Source organism: Catharus ustulatus, chromosome 1 (assembly GCF_009819885.2).
Source record: "Catharus ustulatus isolate bCatUst1 chromosome 1, bCatUst1.pri.v2, whole genome shotgun sequence".
NCBI classification, from domain to species: Eukaryota; Metazoa; Chordata; class Aves; order Passeriformes; family Turdidae; genus Catharus; species Catharus ustulatus.
The window spans coordinates 117,869,982-117,888,911 of NC_046221.1; the positions used below are offsets into that span (position 1 = coordinate 117,869,982).

General features: G+C 47.1%; 3 protein-coding genes and 1 long non-coding RNA gene across 6 annotated transcripts in view; 2 read left to right on the forward strand and 2 right to left on the reverse strand.

Moving 5' to 3' along the window:
* The window catches only part of SPIDR (scaffold protein involved in DNA repair), a 199,616-nt gene extending 195,980 nt beyond the window's left edge, over positions 1-3,636 (forward strand). For both annotated transcript variants that reach the window (XM_033075368.1, XM_033075377.1), the window contains 3 exons: positions 163-277; positions 769-822; positions 3,196-3,636. In XM_033075368.1, the coding sequence (XP_032931259.1) occupies positions 163-277; positions 769-822; positions 3,196-3,327 (301 nt within the window). In that variant the 3' untranslated portion in view covers positions 3,328-3,636. The remainder of the gene's footprint in view (positions 1-162; positions 278-768; positions 823-3,195) is intronic.
* Positions 3,637-5,231: 1,595 nt separating this feature from the next.
* CEBPD (CCAAT enhancer binding protein delta) lies at positions 5,232-7,058 on the reverse strand. The gene has a single exon (XM_033066635.1). The coding sequence runs from the start codon at positions 6,708-6,710 to the stop codon at positions 5,685-5,687; it is 1,026 nt and encodes a 341-aa protein (XP_032922526.1). The 5' UTR covers positions 6,711-7,058; the 3' UTR covers positions 5,232-5,684.
* Positions 7,059-12,694: 5,636 nt separating this feature from the next.
* On the forward strand, positions 12,695-14,876 carry LOC116995552. The gene is made up of 2 exons (XR_004417756.1): positions 12,695-12,941; positions 14,120-14,876. It is a non-coding gene; the product is annotated as an uncharacterized LOC116995552 (long non-coding RNA).
* A 158-nt stretch (positions 14,877-15,034) lies between these two features.
* Positions 15,035-18,930, reverse strand: part of PRKDC (protein kinase, DNA-activated, catalytic subunit) — an 85,013-nt gene continuing 81,117 nt past the window's right edge. For both annotated transcript variants that reach the window (XM_033058353.2, XM_033058344.2), the window contains exons 82-86: positions 18,049-18,120; positions 17,765-17,966; positions 17,142-17,330; positions 16,422-16,561; positions 15,035-15,398 (exon numbers count right to left, since the gene is read on the reverse strand). In XM_033058353.2, the coding sequence (XP_032914244.1) occupies positions 15,194-15,398; positions 16,422-16,561; positions 17,142-17,330; positions 17,765-17,966; positions 18,049-18,120 (808 nt within the window). In that variant the 3' untranslated portion in view covers positions 15,035-15,193. The remainder of the gene's footprint in view (positions 15,399-16,421; positions 16,562-17,141; positions 17,331-17,764; positions 17,967-18,048; positions 18,121-18,930) is intronic.

Consider the following 18,930-nt stretch of genomic DNA (forward strand, 5'->3'; position numbering starts at 1 on the left):
ATTTGCTGTTATCAACTGAATCTGTACCAGGGCTTTGCTACTAAAAGTCTACCAGCAAAGTATTTTAGAGAATACACTAAGTGAGGTTTTATTTCTTTTGATTTATGACTGATAGCTTGTTCATTTCTCTGTGTTTTTCCATCATTATTTTGTGTGTTTCAGAGAATTGCTATACTGCAACCAGTGCTCTGAAGTTGTCACAACACCAGTTTTGAAGATGCAGCTGGAAGTTTTCTTGAGTTGTCCATCCCGATCTCAAAGTACAGTAAAAGTAAAGGTATGACATGAAATAAGCCATATTGCAGTGCAGTGAGACTAGATGTGTAAACACATAGGTATTTTAAGCCACACTTCTATGAACAGTTCTGTCAGAAGACAAATTAAAATATGTAAGGCTATCCCATAATTTAATCTAATACTAAACTTTTATACTAAACTAGATTAAGAACCCTGTTCCCAGATCTTGCTCAAATAATGCAGCCATTGGGTTCACCCTGAGGTTTGCAAACTGTTCTATTGCCCACATGAAGAGATTTGTTAGGTTGGGCCTTTGGAAACCTCAGTCTACACAGTCTAAAAGGAATGTGTATTTTTAGACTTCCATTCTGAACATCTTTTGTGTCACCTCTCCTCTGCTTTCTTGGCCAGAGAAACAAAACTGTTTGATAATAAAATGATAAATCTTTGTTCTATGTGACTGCAAACAGAACATCTTTGCACACTTAAGATTTTTGTCATGAGCAAAACCTGTGAATTTTCTCATTCCAGCTGTTGCAAAGGACAATCTCTTCTCTCCTGATGTCCTCGGCCGGTGAGGATGGGGTAGGTATAATGAATGCTGATCAAAGAAAGTTTGACTACAGAACTTAATGTAAAGGCAGAGTAGCAGTGCGTTTGCAGGTCAGCCATGACTTTTGGTGTCAGGGATTTGAAAATCCCCAGTGGTGGAGATGCTCACTTTCTAGGCAGTTCACTTCAGAACTGCATCAGGAGCGGTAAGAGATTTCACTACAAGTGATTTTTTTTTCCCATGTTCAGGCTGTGATTTGAGTGGGCTGTGCCCTTTGGCAATCCCACCTTGCAGCTGCTGATGCCCTGCCATCTCATGAGACTCACACCTTCCTTTTCAGAAGGGGGGTGCAGCAGCTGGGCTGTGTAGCTTCAGCTCAGCTGTGATCTGCAGAGCTACCTGCAGGCAGCACTCAGAGCTGCCACAGGCAGTGCTGGACTTGACTCCATTCTCTGGCTGAGGATCCAAAGACAGCAAAGATACCCTCCAAGCATCCCACCTTGTGGGTCCTGTCTCCTAAATCCTATAAACCACAACCACTTTGTAACAGCACAACACTGAAAGTACTGGCAGGTGGAAATAGTAAATTCTTGCAAATTCTTGCAAAATGCATGCAAGATACTCCTTCACAACTGTATGAATGAAACACACACGAGCCATGGAGATCCATGGGCTAAAGTACAGTTTATGTAATCGTGAAGTAGTTATTCCTTTAATCTGTGATATCAGAAGAACCCTGACACTTGGCACAGTGACCCAGATTTATCGTGGGTGAGGGAGGCACCTGGGTAGGTTCCTGGCTGGCATTGGCTGCTGGATGGTCGGCAGCCTTTAGAGAGTCATTAAGTCCAATTAGGATTCCAAGATTTTCCCTCTCCCTTGCACGTGAATGGGAGCAAAGGTCAGTTTGTTGTCTTGTTTAATCATCCCAGTTAAATATCTTCAGTTAGGTGATATGTACTGGGGTCAGTTTGCTTTCCCTGTCTTACAAGTTTTCCAGCATTTTCCTATGACATGCCCCATGCTTTTAGTGGGATTTGTGGGTAATACTTAAAGTGGAAAGTTACTCTGAAATAATAAATTATTTTTCTTATGCTGGAGGAGGGTGTATATTTCATTTAAGCAAAGAGATACAAGAAATTTCCAAAATGTGTTTGCTCCTTTGGTAGCAATTAAGTCTTGCTGAGTTTTACAGGATGTGTCTGGTTTGGTTACAGACTGGCAAAACATAGTTCTTTTTCAAGCAATTAGAATTCAAACAACCTCTTTTTCATGTTTCAGTGTGCATAATGCCAGTATTTAAAAGTCTGTCAACTCAGATTTTTTTATTCCCTGTGTGAAACACCGGGATAAAGATTAATCACAAGAAATACCACTTGAGGTGGCATTTTTGTGCCAGTGCTGTTGAAGTTTCTAAGGGTGTAGCTTTGTAATCAATTCTTTTGGCAGGGAGGTTGGTTTTAGCCGTCACTGGCCCGGGCCACTTGTTCCTCACCTTGTGGCAGCTCTTCTGTTACACCGGTGGAGTTGTTTGTGCAGCTGCACAGTGAACTGGACTGCAGAACCGGTCTGGGGTAAAAATAATCCAGGGGAAAAAAAAGAAAAAAGATTGTTTATACCTTGAACCAGGCAACGCTGTGGGTATCACATACCTGTACAGAAGCACAGCACCGATGAAGGCAGGGCCACAGTCAGAGGCTGGTTGTAGGCAAGTCTTGTTAAGGAAAGAAATGGATGTAAACCTGCCACCTGAGATATCTTCTCAAATGAAATATCAACTGTGAGTGCTACCAGTGCTTGTGTTAACGTCCTTTTAGTGCAGCCAGGCCAGCCTTGCATCCCTCTCCTCCACACAGAACACATCTCTGCAAATTCGCTCAGGCACAACTCGGGGGTGAAATGCCAGTCAGATCATTAAACAGGAGGGACTGTGTTGGTGCTGGTGGTGGTAATGCATGAACAACAAAAAATTAAAAGGGAGGAGAGTAAGAAGGTTTACAAAATGTTTTTTCCTTTAGTGGATCAGTTAGCACGGGTAATCAACATATATATACACACTGGCAGCACACATGAAGTCCTGCAAGTGTCAGAAAGGAAGATAAAAGCAGCATGTGTAGGTTGTGCTTCAGCAAAACTGAGTTCAAAGTCACAGTAACTTTTTTCTTTTTAAAACAGATAATTTTTAAAGCCTGATAGTAGGGCAGCAACTGAGACAGGAGTGTGATTTAATTACTGAAAATCTAATACATTCATTTTTTCCATTAGTTCTAATGCACTTTTCAAGTCCTTTAAAAAAATTGTCTGTTGGAAGAGGATCTAGCGTGCTGCATCTTCCCAGCTGAATGCTGCCTAGAACAGAACGTCCAGCACTGTTTGTTTTACTCACCATGCTTTTACTCCTGCAGACTTACGAGGTGCAGAGCGTGCTGGGAAAGGAGGTGGGGTTATTGAACTGCTACGTCCACTCCATAACCAGTCACCCCAACTGTGTAGCGCTGGAGGAAATTGTTCTGGAAGCTGCAGCAAGACAGAGTTGAACTCTAGTCAGCTATTATAGTATCTGTGGACTTTGTAATGTGATTATCTGTTAACTAGTGCCACAGATAATGTATAATGCAAGTGTGATAAGCATTAAGATAGTTTATTAAAACTGTGATTTATAAAGCACATTGTGCTAACACTGAAAAAATATCCTTATATTGTTCAACTTTCTGAACTATTCTTTTTCTGATCAGTGCAGAATCTAAGAATACAGTTCTTTGTCCTGTTTGCTGTTACGTAATGTAAAAGATCTTTTTCTGGAAGTTTTGGATGGTTGTGATTTTTTTTAATAATATTGTATTTATTATGTGTCAATGGAAAATATTTTACTGGTATTTTTGAAATAAATACCTTGCTATGGGCAGCAAATGTTGGTTTAAGATGTTTTATCAGTTTATTCCAGACCTGCTGCAAAACGCTGCGTGGTGCGTGAATTCTGAATTATCACTTTGTAATAGTTGTTAACGAGACAGAGATTTGAACACATATAAAGTTAATGTTTTACAGCTAATTGGTCTCTCAGCATAGAAGTTGTGTGTTATCTGTAGCTTCCCACGAAGCGAGTGTTTCATTATAGTTTTTGGTTTTTTTATGGGTAAGGACCAAACTGCGCCTTGTAGGCCACGCAACTACCCCCACCCAGACTGTGGAGACTACAGATCAGATAAATGCCAAAATCTTCCTCTGTGTGCATTGCAAGAATTAATATAAGAATTAGAGCCTGCATGGTTTTTTCCCCCCTTACTCTTTCAGTGTTTAAAAGCCCCTTACAGGTCAGAGGAGGAGGAACGGGTGGTTTTGTGAAGGTCCTGTATGTGATTAACCAGCAGAAAAGGAACAGCAAACTTGCCACACTGGTCATTTCTGCGGCTCTGGCCAATAGTGAAAAGGCTGTCACAATTACTAAAGGGATGACCCAGCTTTTGAATTCCCCTTTTTTCCCCACTTTCTCCAAGAATTTTGTTCTCTTACCTTCCTCCCTGTAAGGAAAAAGGAGATGACAGCCCATTCCTGCGTAGAGGTCTGTGTGTGAGACTGGGACTGCCCCTTCAAAACCATTTAAGACTTGAATCTCTGAGAAAGCTGGAGGTGATTGATGTGTCAGGCCATTTTTCTGCCAGTGCCCTACAGATGCTGTAGGTGCTCTAACGCTGCACTACTGAAACTTGGATAAGTTGCCCGACCTCCTGTGATCTGTTCACTCAGCGATGAGCAGCAGTGTTGCCGCTCTGTCTCTAGCCGGGATCAGTGAAAGTCAGTGTGACCACCGACTCCGTGATGAGCAGCAGTTGCCCACTCTCACTTTCACAAGCCGGGATCAGTGAAAATGTCCAGCTCCTGCAGTGGGTTGAAGCCTGAGGGCTTCAACACCTCTGGGAGGCACTACAGCTGGTCCCAGCTCTGGAACATGTTAGTGTAGGTGCAACTTTGCATTATCTGGAATGGAAACCCCTTGGAAGTTTTTTTTTAGCAGGAATTTTAACTAGTGGTATTCTTTTAATGGTGTCATTGTAGTCCTATGCGCTTTTTTAAATATATGGAATAGGGTATTTCTGGCAGAGTGCTGGTCACAGAGCAATCTCTCTTGCTGTGCAGCTGCTCGGTCCCACCAGCGCCACGGCAACCCCTGACTCAGCACTCCGGCTCCGCGGTGCGGCTCCGGGGGGAGCAGACCTGGCAGCCACCGCGCCCGAGGGGTCTCACGGTCCTTCCCACCCCGCATCGCTCTCGGGATGCCTTGGGAAGTAACGCAGCGCCCCTTGCCCCGCGCTTGCCCTCACCTCCCCTCTCGGCCCCGGGGACCCCCTGGCCGTGTCCCCCGCCCGTGTTCAGCCCCGTCCCGGGCAGCGCAGCTTTCCCAGCCCGCTGCTGTCACGACACAGAGCAAACGAGAGCAGGGTTGATTTAAAATGCTTTTCTTTATTCTTAGAAATGCTGTAAAAATTGATATAAAAGGTTGAGCATGCTCAGTCTTTTTTTTTCCATCCTACTGTCTAAATACATGGGATTTTGAATCATTTTAACAGATGTACCATAGCTGCATCGGTATGAGTAAAATGTAGAAAAGACCAAAACTACCATTACAAAAATAATTTAAGGGGAGAGAAGAAAAAAAAAAAATATTTAGCTTTTTTTCCCTTTTTCGCAAGTTTCGTGGTGAAAGACCCGGGCATCGCCCCACGTCGCCGCCGCGCTCGGAGCGGCGGCCGCGGGCCGGCAGGTCCCGCCGCGGCTCCGCGCCTCCTGCCGCGCCCGGCCCGGTTCGGCACGGCCCGGCCCGGCTCGGCACGGCCCTCTGAGGTATTTATCCACCGTCTCCCGGAGTCCGTCTCTCCGTCCCGCTCCCCCCTGGTTACCGGCAGTCGGTGCCCGAGCCGGGCTGCAGGAAGGAGGCGCTGGGCAGCTGCTTGAAGAAGTGCCGGAGGCTGGTCAAGTCCCGGGTGAGCTGCTCGATCTTCTTGTGCAGCTTCTCGTTCTCGGCCGAAAGCTCCAGCAGCTTCTGCTGCATCTCCTGGTTGCGCCGCTTCGCCTTGTCGCGGCTCTTGCGCACGGCGATGTTGTTGCGCTCCCGGCGCTGCCGGTACTCGGGGCTAAACCTGTCCACGCACTTCTTGCCGCCCCGCTCCTTGCCCCCGGCGGCGGCGGCGGCCGGCGGGACGCCCTGCGCCGGCCCGGGCACGGCGGCGGGGCCCGGCGAGCGGGTGCTGCAGCTGGACGGCGAGCTGCTGCCCGGCGGCTCGGGGGACGTGGGCGGCGTGGGCTGCCCGCTCAGGTTCATGATGGTCTGCGCGCAGGTGGCGATTTGCGAGGGCAGCAGCGAGGAGGAGAGGTCGCTGTCGCTCCAGTCCGGCTCCTGCTTCAGAGCGCCGCGGGAGGAGAAGGAGGAGGAGGAAGAGGAGGAGGAGGAGGAGGAGGCGGTGCGGGGCTCGGAGCCCAGCAGGGTGGTCATGGCAGCGCCGAGGTCCTTGGCGGGGTCGCGGCCGGCGCCGCCGCCCGGTGGCAAGTACTCGCCGTATTCCCCGCCCCGCTCGGGCTTGTGGTTGCTGTTGAAGAGGTCGGCGAAGAGCTCGTCGTTGCAGAGCTCCAGGTTGGGCACGGCAGACATGGAGTCAATGTAGGAGCTAAAGTCGATGGCGCTCTCGTCCTCGTACATGGCCGGGGCGGCGGCGCTCAGCTCCGCCAGGTTGGTGCCGCTGCCCCCCAGGCCGCCCCCCGCCTCCTCGCCGCTCATCCCGCAGCCGCCGCGGGCCCCCGGCTTGCAGGCGGGACCCGGCCCGCCGCCGCTGCCCACCTTGGCGTCGTAGAAGTTGGCGGGCTCCAGGCACCAGCTCTTATAACATGCCGGGGAGTCCAGGCTGTAGAGAGCGGCGGCGCTCATGGGCGAGCGGGACGCGGCGCCGCACGGCCGCGGCGCGGGGGCTCCGGAGCGCGGGCACCAAACGCCGCTCCGCGACGGTCTCAGCTCCAGCCTCTGTCACGGGCAGGTGGGAGCGGGGCTGCGGCTGCTGCTGCTGCTGCTGCTGCTGCTGCCGCTGCTACTGGCTCGGTGACACCGCTGTAGCCCTGCCGTCGCCTCCCCGAGGGGGCCGATCCGGGCTCGGGTCACGCCGTGAGCAGCGCTGGGAGGCGGGGATGGGACAAGGCGTCTCAGGACCTGGGAGTGAAACGCCTGCTCGGTCCCTTCTTATACGGCGCGGGCCCCGCCTCCTGCCCCAGTGACGGGGAACGACTGTTCCCGGCACCCCCGGGGACCGGGGGCGGGAGCGGGTGGGGTGCGCGGCCGCCGAGCCCGGGCTGCCGCCGCAGCGAGCTGCCACCTCCCGGCCGAGGGCGGCCGCGGTCCGAGGTGCCCCCACCGCGGGCAGGGCACGGTGCGGGTGCCTTTCGGGCGCCCTCCTCGCACCTTCCCGTCCCCGGGGAGCGCTGCCCCGACGCCGCTGCCGACACCCCATTCCCTCGACTGAGCGTTCGTTTTCCATTTTCCACCAGGGCCGGCGGAAAAGCTGGCTGAAAAAGCTGGTTTTACCCCGCCGCCGCCACCAGCACCACGCTGCATCCCCCCACGCGCTTCCCCAGCGGCGCCTGGGATGGAGCGATGCGGGGAAGGTGCTGCCCGCCCCACGCGTGTCTCTGTGCATCGCCCGAGCGCCCTCCGGAGGCTCCTCTCCCCCGGCTGGAGCACGGGCAGCTCCGGCCCGGGAGGGTGTAAATCCCCCGCTCCGGGGACAGGGTGGCCGCGTGGATTTCTTCTGGTGGGACGGGGGTCTCTGAGGCATCTTTAGCTGCCTCACACTGTCTGCATGAAGTTATGCCCCTTAAAACCTTACATTAAGTTATTATGCATGTTGTCGACTCCTGCCCCCCTTGCATCCCACAAACTACTACTATTAAATTGGCAAGTATCGGAGAACTGAAAATACTTTCAGCTAAAAGATAAGTTTTCTGGTTACATAAGAGTTTCTAAAACCCTGGGTTTACCCCCAGATGCTCCACCGAGGGAATTACTAAAGAAACGCACAACAAAACGCCCTTAAATTTACTTTAAAAAAAAAATATTTATTTATTTGTCTTTCAGAAGCCCCTTCTATATTTAAGATAGGACTATCCCAGGCGCTGACTTTCCAGCCCAGCGCTCAGCTGACGCTGCTGGCATGGAGCTGCCCTGCGGAGCGCGGTGCCACTGGCCCGGAGGTGGCTTTCTGGGGAGCGCGGGGACATGCCCGTCGTGCCGTGCCTGCTGCCCCTCTCCGGGCAGGGCTCCATCTGCCGCCACCGCAGCTGTTGCAGGACCGCAGCTGTTTATCACAGGGGTGTGTATTTTAGCATAAGTAGCTGGGAACAGGACTGGTACATGCTCTTCCTTTGGATGTAAACTCCTCGTGGGAAGGCTTGTGGGATCAGGGCAAGTGTGCAGTGCCTGGCAGGTGGGGTTTTACATCTGGCAGGTAGGGTTTCACTTGGTGAGGCTTTGCTTTTAACTCTAACATTGCCAGGTGCATTATGTTTAAATAAACTTGATAGACAGTCTGTATCTACACACAACTTCTATCCACACTAGCATTAATCACTGAACTTGATAGTGACACAAGAAATTGTTGCTTTTGTTTTTTCCACATTGTCAAACAAATAATATGCCCCAAAACATCTTACATGTTATTATTTTGCCTTCTATATACCCCAGACCTTCTCTGGGGTCTGTTCATGATGCACAACTCTGCACCACCTGTTCCTAGCCTGCAGGGAACGTGGTGTTCCTGGATCTTTTTTCTCTGTATGAAGTGTGGAGGAGAGTGAATGAAGCATGGGAAGGTAGTTCAGAAATGAGATGCAGTCTGATACCTGCTGTTTCTCCCCTTGCTCTGCTGGAAAGGGTTACATGTCACCCATTGTAGTCATAAAATTATGATTTGTCTTGGAAAGCACTCATTTAACTGCAAAGTTCCAGCTCACCAAAGTCCTTACCCCAAAGGTCAGCCAGCGTTGGCATGCCACTGTGCCAGCCTGAACATGCCTGTTTAATGCCCATGTGTTACTCCAAAAAAGACACCCAATTCCCAGCCAGGTCACCCGACCCCCGCTGGGCACCTTGCCTCCTTGGCAATTACATTCTCAAAATCCCTCAGCAGAAGGCACAGAACTGATGTGTAAACCTCCATATAAGCCACCTGTGTCACATTTAAACCCCACCACAGCAGCGTTGCCTACAGGGTATCCAGGACCTGGAGGTGTGTTCAGAACTCCTGGTTGAACCTGTCAATGCCCATCCCACAAACCCAAGCAGCAGGAGCCACCCCCTGGAGGGTGAGTTGGTTGTGTTTGTTGCTGAGGATGAGATGTGTGATTTCAGGAGAGTGTTTGATGGGGCTCTCCCACGTGCCATGCAGGGTGTGAAGCCCTGGGGTGCTGCAACACCTGCAGCGAAGCATCCAGGAGCATGTGAGCAAGTGATACCTGGAACTCAGCAAAGCAGTGCACTGAAGGCAGGATGACATCCACACTCTGATGGTTCCTGGGGTGGATTTGTCTGGCATCTCAGCAGCTGAATCTGTTCCCATCTGCATATGTAATTTCATGAGCAGTGAAGTACAGACAAGCCCTTGATTTCCCTCGCCTGTCCTGCTGAGTACCTGACCCACCAAGTCCCTGGGATTCAGTATTTTAAACAGCAGTAAGAAGCAGATGATCATCTGAATTTCAGAATAAATTCTTTAAAATTTGCTCGAGGATCATGCTCCAAATCAAGTATTTAAACCCGGCGAGAAAGGACAAGAAACCTTTCTCTAAGTAGCAGAAAAAAGACAAGACTTTACCCTTCTCTGGACTGCTGGCTGTGAAATCTCAGAGAAACACCAGGACCCTGACCCCTTCAGGGATGGCAGTTAAATCACATTGTTTTCTGACTAGTTCTTCCTCATAAATTGGGAACAGGCCACTCAGGGGAGGTAAGGAAATAGGGTGTACCGCAGCATGCTCGTCTCCAGCAACCCAGCCAGGCATGCAGGATTTTTTGGGACAGTGGGACTAGGAGCATGGCAAGGCTGTGCTAGTCCTGAGGAGCCTAAGGAGCCCTTCTCTGCTCTTGATATTATGGGCTTGAGACAGCACCAGCAGGACATCAGGTCCTGGGGGATTCATGGATAAAGACCAAGCTGACAGGGGGGAAAAAGATGGAAGACTGGTTTGTTGTGTTTTTCCTCCCTGCAAGAAGCAGCAGGAATGCAAGTATGCTTTCATTCATCATCTGCAGGCCAGCAATGGCACATGGAGACCGACAAGGGAATGGGACACGTAAATGAGGAGGTACAAGTTGCCTGGGGAGGGTCAAAAACCTGCCTGCAGACTGCCTGAGGTTGGTGTTGGCTCTTGTCAGCCAGCACAGTGACTGCTGGACAGCCCCTCTCTGCCAGGGCCCGTGCCTCTCCCTTGTGTTGAAGCACTGTCACAGGGCTTTGCTTGTCACTTATACTGTACTTGTATATCATTGCACTCATCCTGCCTGTGGCCTCCCTACACCTAGCAGCTGAAGAACCTGATGGCAATTGAAAGGATTTTTCCTTTTAGCTCATTTAGTTGAAGCTCTCCTTTTTGTTTCACTGCAGGCATTTAAGCCCCGACAGTGTCAGCCCAGGCTGGGTTTCTCCAGCTGCACCTGTGGCTGCTGAGCTGCTGAATAAGATCCTTCACATACCAGGGTCCCAAAAGGCCAAGTGCTACTGCAGCAAAATGCCTCAGAACCTGTGCTCCTTCTTTTCTCACACTCTTTGGTGGAAACTCAGAACTTTCTCCTGATACAGGTTATGCATGAATATCCATTCATGTGATCAAATTGACAGCTACATCTTCTGTGTAATCAAATGAAATCTTGTGTGGTATGATTTACTGTGAGTGTAATGGACTAGCAGAGTCAATGCTACCCTTTTCTGTCCCATCAAAAAGATGAAGAAAAAACCCCACTCTATAAATAATATGGAAACTGTAACCAAAACTTTTCCATTCCCTTATGGCCACTCCTTCATGTTATCAAAATGGTTTCAGTTGGAAGGGACCTTAAAGATCATCTAGTTCCAACTCTCCTGCCAAGGGCTGGGACAACTTCCACTAGATCAGGTTACTCAGAGTCCCATCCAACCTGGCCTTGAGCACTTCCAGGGATGGGGCATCCACGCCTTTTCACTATTCCTGTGTCTCATCACTTTCACAGTGAAAAATTTCCTCCTGATATGTGATATAAACCTAACTACTTTCAGTTTAAAACCATTCCTCCTTGTCCTGTCACTACAGACCTTGATAAAAAGTCCCTCTCCATCTTTCCCACAAGCTCCCTTTAGGTACTGAAAGGCTGCAACAGGGTCTCCCCAGAACCTTTTCTTCCCCAGGCTGAGCAACCTCTCAGCCTGCCTTCACTGGAAAGGTGCTTCATCTCTGTGGCCCAAAAAACTTCCCAACCTTTTTGCAACAAGAAAATACCCCTCTAAACACCCTAGTCTGGACACATCTTTGTTTGACATAAGGTGTAGTTTTGCTACAAGACCAGTGACACCATTTGATGCTGGGGGTGTCTGCCAGGGTGTGAGCTTTCTTGGTAGGTGCCATTTCTTCCAGGCAGCATCACTTAAAAGTGAAAAATTTAAAGTCCATGTAATTTCCAAATGAGGCACAGTATTAATAAAGTGACTCAGCAGACCCTCAGTCTCGGAGGGAAAAAAGTTTTAAAGCAGAGGTAATAAATCCTTATCTTTGATTTTGAAAAATACAAATTTTCGGAAGTGTCTGTATTTATAGATGCTTACTTTTGGAAGCAGCTGGCCAAACCTGTAAATGTGAAACCAGAAGAGCTGTAGGAAATTCCTTATTCCATGTCTAAATATGAGCCAAATTCGTAGTTTTAATGGAAATCTCGTAGGCTCCTTCCTGTGCCCAAATGTGTGCTGGTGCTGTGTCACCTCTCAGCCACCTCAAGATAACATTTAAATTGGGGGACAGTGGTGGGGACTAAGGGGGAAAATCCTGAGCATAAGAAGCAGCATGCAGGAACCTCTCTATCAGCTGGGAAAGGGGACAGTAGGTGGCAGTTCCAGAGTTTTCCTCTGGATTCAGCAGTACTGCTATTCTTGGCTAGAGGGAAATTACAAGATTGGCAGGGATGGTAAGGATTAGCTTAAACACAACGTCATTCTATACTCTAAGAAAAACCTAGTGAGAATATATGCTAATGTTTTACATAACTTTTTAGATACAGCTAATAGATTTCCAGATATAGTGCCCATCCATCTGGTTCTTTAATCTGAGAAGGAAATACTCTGCTGTACTTGTGAATAGCTCCCAAGTTTTGTTTTGCATCATGAGACCTGATGCAGTCTCTGACTCTGATCTTCACATCATTTTAACTCTTTTCTGGGAGCCAAATAAACCCACCCTGTAAAGCACCAAGCCCAGCCATGTGAGGTTTGCATTGCGCCAGGGCCTTCCTTGCTGTTTCACAGGCTGGCTCCAGCCTTTCCATTTAGCTGCTGCATCTTCCTGAGAGCAGCCAGGCCTGGGGACAGCAGCTGCCATTCACACGTCTTGGAGGTTATTTCCAGGACCATTCAGCTTCATGGTGAAAGCTCCCTAAAGAAAGTTAGGGGAACTCCACTTGCTGTGCACAGGATGTGTCTGTGTTGAAGACCCAGCAGCCTCATGCTTTGTGCCTCAGCTGACACAGCTTGACAAACACATGACTAATAAGGGCTGCTGTAGCTGAGGCTTCCCACTACTGTGCTCATTCCAGGGCCAAAATGGAGCTTTTTACTATTTAAATTGCCATGAACATGTTCTCAGCCGGTGTCACTTTTGCCTGTCTCACAGGTTTTCACCCCCAGCCCGAGGGCAGTTCACCATGGAGCTCATGGAGCAGAGAACACGGGGTGGTGACCCCCAGCCCCCTCCCCCAGGAAGGGCCAGGCTGCACTCCAGCTCCCCTTCCCAAAGGCCAAGGAGGGAGGCCTGCTGTGCACAAACAGCTGCTGTTGCTGAGGATATCAAACGTCCTAGAGAAGAGCCTCGTTAAAGTATAAACCTAAACTTTGTCCTCTGCAGTGCAGGTCAAAGTACCCAATAACTATCTGAGGTATGTACCAGAAGTGCCATTAAACACCTCGTACACCCAGCCACTTAATTTCTAAATGCCCCCTGCCTTTTCATGTTGCCTTTTTTATTGTGCTTTAAACTTTCTTATATTTGTATAGGGACAGCATGAAAGCCAGGGTACCTCACCTGACCAAGTTCTAGTCATAAGATTACAGTCTTAATTGTTAGCAGAGATCAAAAGAACAAAACACCATGACATCTTATACAGTGTATATAAAAACAGACTGTATCAAACTCTTTTATTAAAAAAACCTTCACCTTACTGTCCACTAATTATAATCTCTATAAATGGGTAAATGTGGAAGCTTTTGTGATTAAAGTGCCTTAAATTAACTTTTGAAATTAGGTATATATCTGAAAATTTATTTTTATATGTTTCCTCCACAAAAATACATCCAAACAGTATTTTTAATTACTAAAGTGATAAAAATGTTCTGAATTTCTTGATTTATAAAACTATTGACACAAACCATTGAGTATGTTTATTAAGAAGAAAGGTAACAAATAATAGTTCTTGCTGGAAAGTATTTGAAGCAGAGAAGTTCCCTCCCTGTTCTTTAGGCCTCATCAATCTTCCTCATAGTGAGTTTTTCATGGAGTTGCATCCAGAAGGCAGATTTCTTTCTTCTCCAGCTGACAGGTTCATTTGAGACTGGTGCCAGGAGCAGATGTGGCCCTCAGCGAGACCAGAACTGCCCCACTGCCACAGAGGCAGGAGGGAAATCTTGTAGGCAGTGAAAGGGCAAAGACTAATTTTTATTATACCCTTATGATAATTATTAAAAGCCTCAATTAAATTGATATCCTATAGTAAATCTGGGTAATGAGCAACAGTAGTGTTAGAGAGAGTTCTTTCTCCCTCACTGCCCATGCTGCAGTTTAACCTCAGCTGGGAGCTCAGCTCCACAGAGCTGCCCCTCAATCCCCTCAGAGAGAGCTGGAAAGTGAGAAAACTCGGGGGCTGAGATCAAGATGGGTAACAGGCTAAAGCAAAAGGTGTGCACATAAGCAAAGTAAAACAAAACAAGGAATTCATTCACTGCTTCCCATGGGCAGGCTGGTGGTCAGCCCTTCCCAGGAAAGCTGGGATGATGGAGACTTGGGAAGACAAACACCATTATTCTGAACATCTCCCCCTCTTTCTCCTTCTTCCCCCAGCTCTACCTGCTGAGCATGACACCCTATGGTACGTGATAGCCCTTGGGTCAGCTGGACTCAGCTGTGCAGCCCTGGACTCCTCACTGTGAGAGAGGCAGAAGAGGCATTGTCTCTGCTCAGCAATAATGAAACATCTCTGTTATCAACCATTTCCAGCACAAATCCAAACCACAGCCACACTCCAGCTACTCTGAAGAAAACGAACTCAATCCCAGCCAAACCCAACACACCTGACAACTGGCTGCTGGAGACAAAGTCACATCTGGCACAATCTCCACGGTTTGGAATATGCAAATTCCAAAGTGCAGTAGACATTCCTGTGCTGTGCTGCAGTCATGGCAAGGAGCTTACTGTGCTCAGCTCTGCCTGCAGTGACTACTTCTGGCTTGGGCCAAACAATAATTTGGAAATAAAACAGTGTGAGCAGTGCAGACTTCCAAAGGACAAAGATAACAGGGTATAACCTCTAATGGCTAAAAACAGTCTCATCATTACTATCTCGTTATCCAGTACTGAAAAAGCTGTTCAGATACTTTAGGTGTTATCTAGAGCCAAGAGATCTTTTCTGTTTAATTTCACCATGTGGTGCACTGATACTACTGATATGAAAATCTTCAAGTTTTTAACTACAAATAATATGTGGCTGGATAATGGTTTCAGTTATGGTCATCAAGGTCTCTGCAAAAGAAAAGCACAGACTCACTACATCACTACACTGATGCCCACAAGTCGGCAGGGTATGAATTTGTACTTTCCATTCAGGGATTTCAGTGCTTTTCAAATAAATCTTTAAGCTCTATAGCCTCTCCAGTTCTTTCCACATTGATTTTAACACATGACAATAAAGCTTCTTTGTTACAGAACCACACACAAGAAAAATAATTTTCAAAAAAGAAACAAAAATCACCATTTAAATACAGCTTAAATACAAAAAGTTTATTTTCTCTACTAGTCAAGTTAACCAGTGATAAAAATAGTTCAGAGCTTTTTTTTTTTTCCTTTTTGGCCTTAAAATTCAGATCTGGTTGCAGCTGTGTTTTAGGGTACAGGTCCCTTGGTAGACACGGCAGTTCCTCACATCCAGGGCTCCCATCCTTCCCAGACTCTGCCAAGAATATTGGGGTCTGTCGCTTGATCAATGAGGCATCTCACTTGGGTCTCCTCTGATAGTCCATCCTCGGGCTCTTTGGCCCTGAGATCATGATTAGGGTTACCACGAGCCACAGCTGCAAAATCATTATAAGCAGGCGACCTCTCATGGCCCAGGCGCAGCTCATCACTGAAATTGAGAACACAAAAATAAGCTCTTACTAAAAGAAACAAGAAAAAAAATCTCAGATGGATTTTTAAATTCAAAACAGTGCTTGAAAAATAAAGCTTAAGTTGAGATCAAGATGTGGAGGCAGCTCAAGAGCTGTAGAAGGCTTAGGCAGTGAAGACTGCTGGTTTCAGGGGCTCTGCAGTAGTGGATATTTACCATGAATATGCCAGTTTTGTCAAAGGTCTCCAGCTGAAAGAAGGATGCAGCAGTTCACATGCAAGCTGTTGATCTCTTTACCTGCTCTCCTGATTTGTGTCTATAACAAGTATTTTGGTGCCTTTTCCAGCTCAGCCTTGACCGCAAAAGGGACTCCTCCCAAGTCCTGCACTTTTCAATATTTGTACGGTTTTAAAACAGGCATGCTTTCTTTGCTTTTCTGTCTTTCCCCTGATTAATCCAAAATGACTTTTTAAGAGAGGATGGAAGGGATTAATTGTACTTTTAACTGAACTTAAAAGACATTCTGGTTTGAGCCAGACTTGACTAGACTGACATAAATAACCTGAGAATGCCACCAGATTTAAATTTGATGTTTCTTGTAAGCAGCTTTCCTCCATGCCTCCCCTACAGCTGGTACAGGTTCCATTTCAAGCAATCCCCCACCCGAAGCACATATTAATTTAAATATTTAAATATCCCTACCCTGAAAGCAGTGGAGACAAAGAACAGTGGGACTGAGGAGTATGAGATTAAGCAGTCTGACAGGGAGGGGAGGCATGTGTTGCCAGGAGCAGTAAAACTGCTCAGAAGGCCTGAGCTGGAGCAAGAAAACTCACAGGGAGATATCTGGTGTTTTGGCTGGCAGGGTGATTCAGAGAGCCTGTACGTGGATCAAAATGATTCTGACAGAAGGTTTGCTGAAACTTTGCCCTGTCTGTCTCTTCTCTTAGCTGCCACTCTACCCAAAGGGAGCAAAATCTGACACAGGAGTCTTCCAAAGCTCTTAGTGGAACAGTGTAAAGCAAAAGGAGAACATCTTACCAAGTGATTATTGCTGGATTAGCGCCTGTAAGCTTTCTTCTGACATAGCTGACCTTTTGCAAAGGGTACCAGTTTACTTCGGTTGTGTTTATTTCCTTAATCCATGTGCCTCCTTTTTTCAGCTGTCTTTGTTCAAAGTTCTAAAGAGAAAACATATTTGTCCCATTTACATAAATCACACACTTGAAAAAGGCTTTTAAGCCACAGATCATAGCAAGTCAAGCCAGTATCTTAACTGCAGATGCAGTGGAGGACAAAGCAGTGAGATAATATCTAACTTGCCTATAACTTTAATTTACAGCTGAAGTTACTGAAGTGCAACTAGTTTCAGATTTTTTTTCTCTGTAACTATTAGTTTGATATATACAGTGCTGTTATGCAAATTAAGAGGCTGAATGCAAAAAGTTTGAACTATTTATGCTGGCGTGATAAGTGGCATAATGTGATCGAGAGTTATCCACTTCCTTAGGATTATCATGAAAGACAAAGAACAGTACACTGATAACACACACATATGCTACTGGTTTTTGTGCATCAATATGGAATTCTGCCATTTAAAATACTTTAGAATTCAGTTTCTCTGAGAACTTAATAAAACAATGAAAGATAAAAGGAGTACTGAGAGCGAGCCTTAAGGAATACTTCCTTTTTCATCAGTTTTATTCTTATTACAGTTTAAGAATTTTCACAGAAGAAAAGTGAAAGACAACAAAATCCCACCTTCCAGTCCAAAGAAGGCTCTTTGACAAACACATCCATGGTGCTGATGAGGAGGTCTGGATCTGAACGATAAGCCCTCAGGGCATGCACCATCACGCTGTAAATGAGTCCCCACTCTTTCACTGGCATCATCAGGTTAACAAACTGGCGAGTCAGCCGAAAGGGCATCAACTCTGGCACACTCAAGAACTAGCCAAGGGGAAGGACAGTCAAAAGAAAACAAGAAGTAAGAAGCCTTGGAACTGAAGGGTAAAACGGGAATATTTTATTCTTAAGATTTAAAACCCTCTTTGTCACTTCACTGGAAATAACATGCAAAAGTAGAACTGAACCAAGTTGTGACATCAAAGCTCTAGTCATGAGTATTCAGTGACAGTGGTTGAAACCACGGTAGAACTATGTAAAGTACCACCATATCGACTCTGTGAACTTCCATAGCTCACTGCTTGTCTGACAATATCTGGGCTCAGATATTTTATTCAATTGACTAGAAATAGCTTGTAAAGATTATTTTGCACCAGAACAATGGCGACTTGAAGAGCATCAAATTTAGCGCTGAGAACACACGCGCAATCCCATGTACCAAATATAAAAGCTGGAACAAATTAAATGAAAACAAATACCTGTGTGGCTGCACCAAAAGCGTATCCAAAGTCTATTCCCACCATGCCACCTGTCTCCTTGTTAATCATGAAGTTGGACAGATGCCGGTCTCCAATCCCAAGGATCCAGTGGCTGATGCACATCAGTGCATGTGAGCTGGCAAAATGGGAGCGCAGGGCCAGGAAGGCCTCGGGAGATGTGCTCATTTTCACAAAGGCTCGCCTTAACAAAACAGAACCCGATTGTTGAATGCAGAGAAACACTAACATTTGTTTCACAATGTGCAGCCATCAGCAGCACTTACCGCAGCAGGTCTTCTGGAACGCTGCTCTCCCTGCTTTTGAAGGATGTGACTGCTTCTGTACGGCTGGCATTTCTGCAAAGCAGTGGAGAAATAAAGGTGCTGCTGAAATGGCAGCCTGATGGATGTTCAAAGTCAAGATACACTCATGACTCCAGCAGTGTGCGGTGCCTAATCCATTAAACAGCACAGCAAGCCACAAAGGGTTCACTCCCAAATTTTATCTGATATTAGAAGTGCCCCATCCTCCCTCTTTCTCCCAACAGTTGTTTCCAAGACTGTTATTTCGGAATCCAAAAGCGTATGTGGTTTTGTGTATTTTCCCAGTTAAGTTAATGGGTTAAGTTTTAATAAAGCAATGCAATCATGTTCTTTCTGGATGGACAGTCTCTTCCAAGCAGAGGAATCAAGGCCCCAGTTACATCTCTCAGCAGCAGGCTGAGGCTATACTGACACTGAAAGTAGTGCAGCAGAGGGGAAGCAACAGAACTAAGACCTGGTGCTGAGGGCACCCATCCCATGCAGATTTGGGGAAGAAGGCTTTGTCCTAGCCCATATCCAGTTCTGAATGCTTGTGAGAGCTGAAATGTGCCAGGTGCTTTCCTTCCAGTCTACTTCCCTCTGAAAGGAGCAGAGCTGAGAAATAGAGGGACAGTCCTTTGATGCAGCAGACTGAAGATGAGTGGGGGTGATTGGGAATTACTACAAAAGCACATTTTGGATCTGAATACAAATATTAATTCAGTCAAATGAGTCAAAGTTTTCCTTTAAAAAGCAAGACACTTGCTTAAGCGGGTGGTTATGAGCTTATAAGACACACTCTGGACACTTCTCTTTACCAGCCACAGTGCTAGATCTAGGTAGGTGTGGAAATTCCTCTGAGAG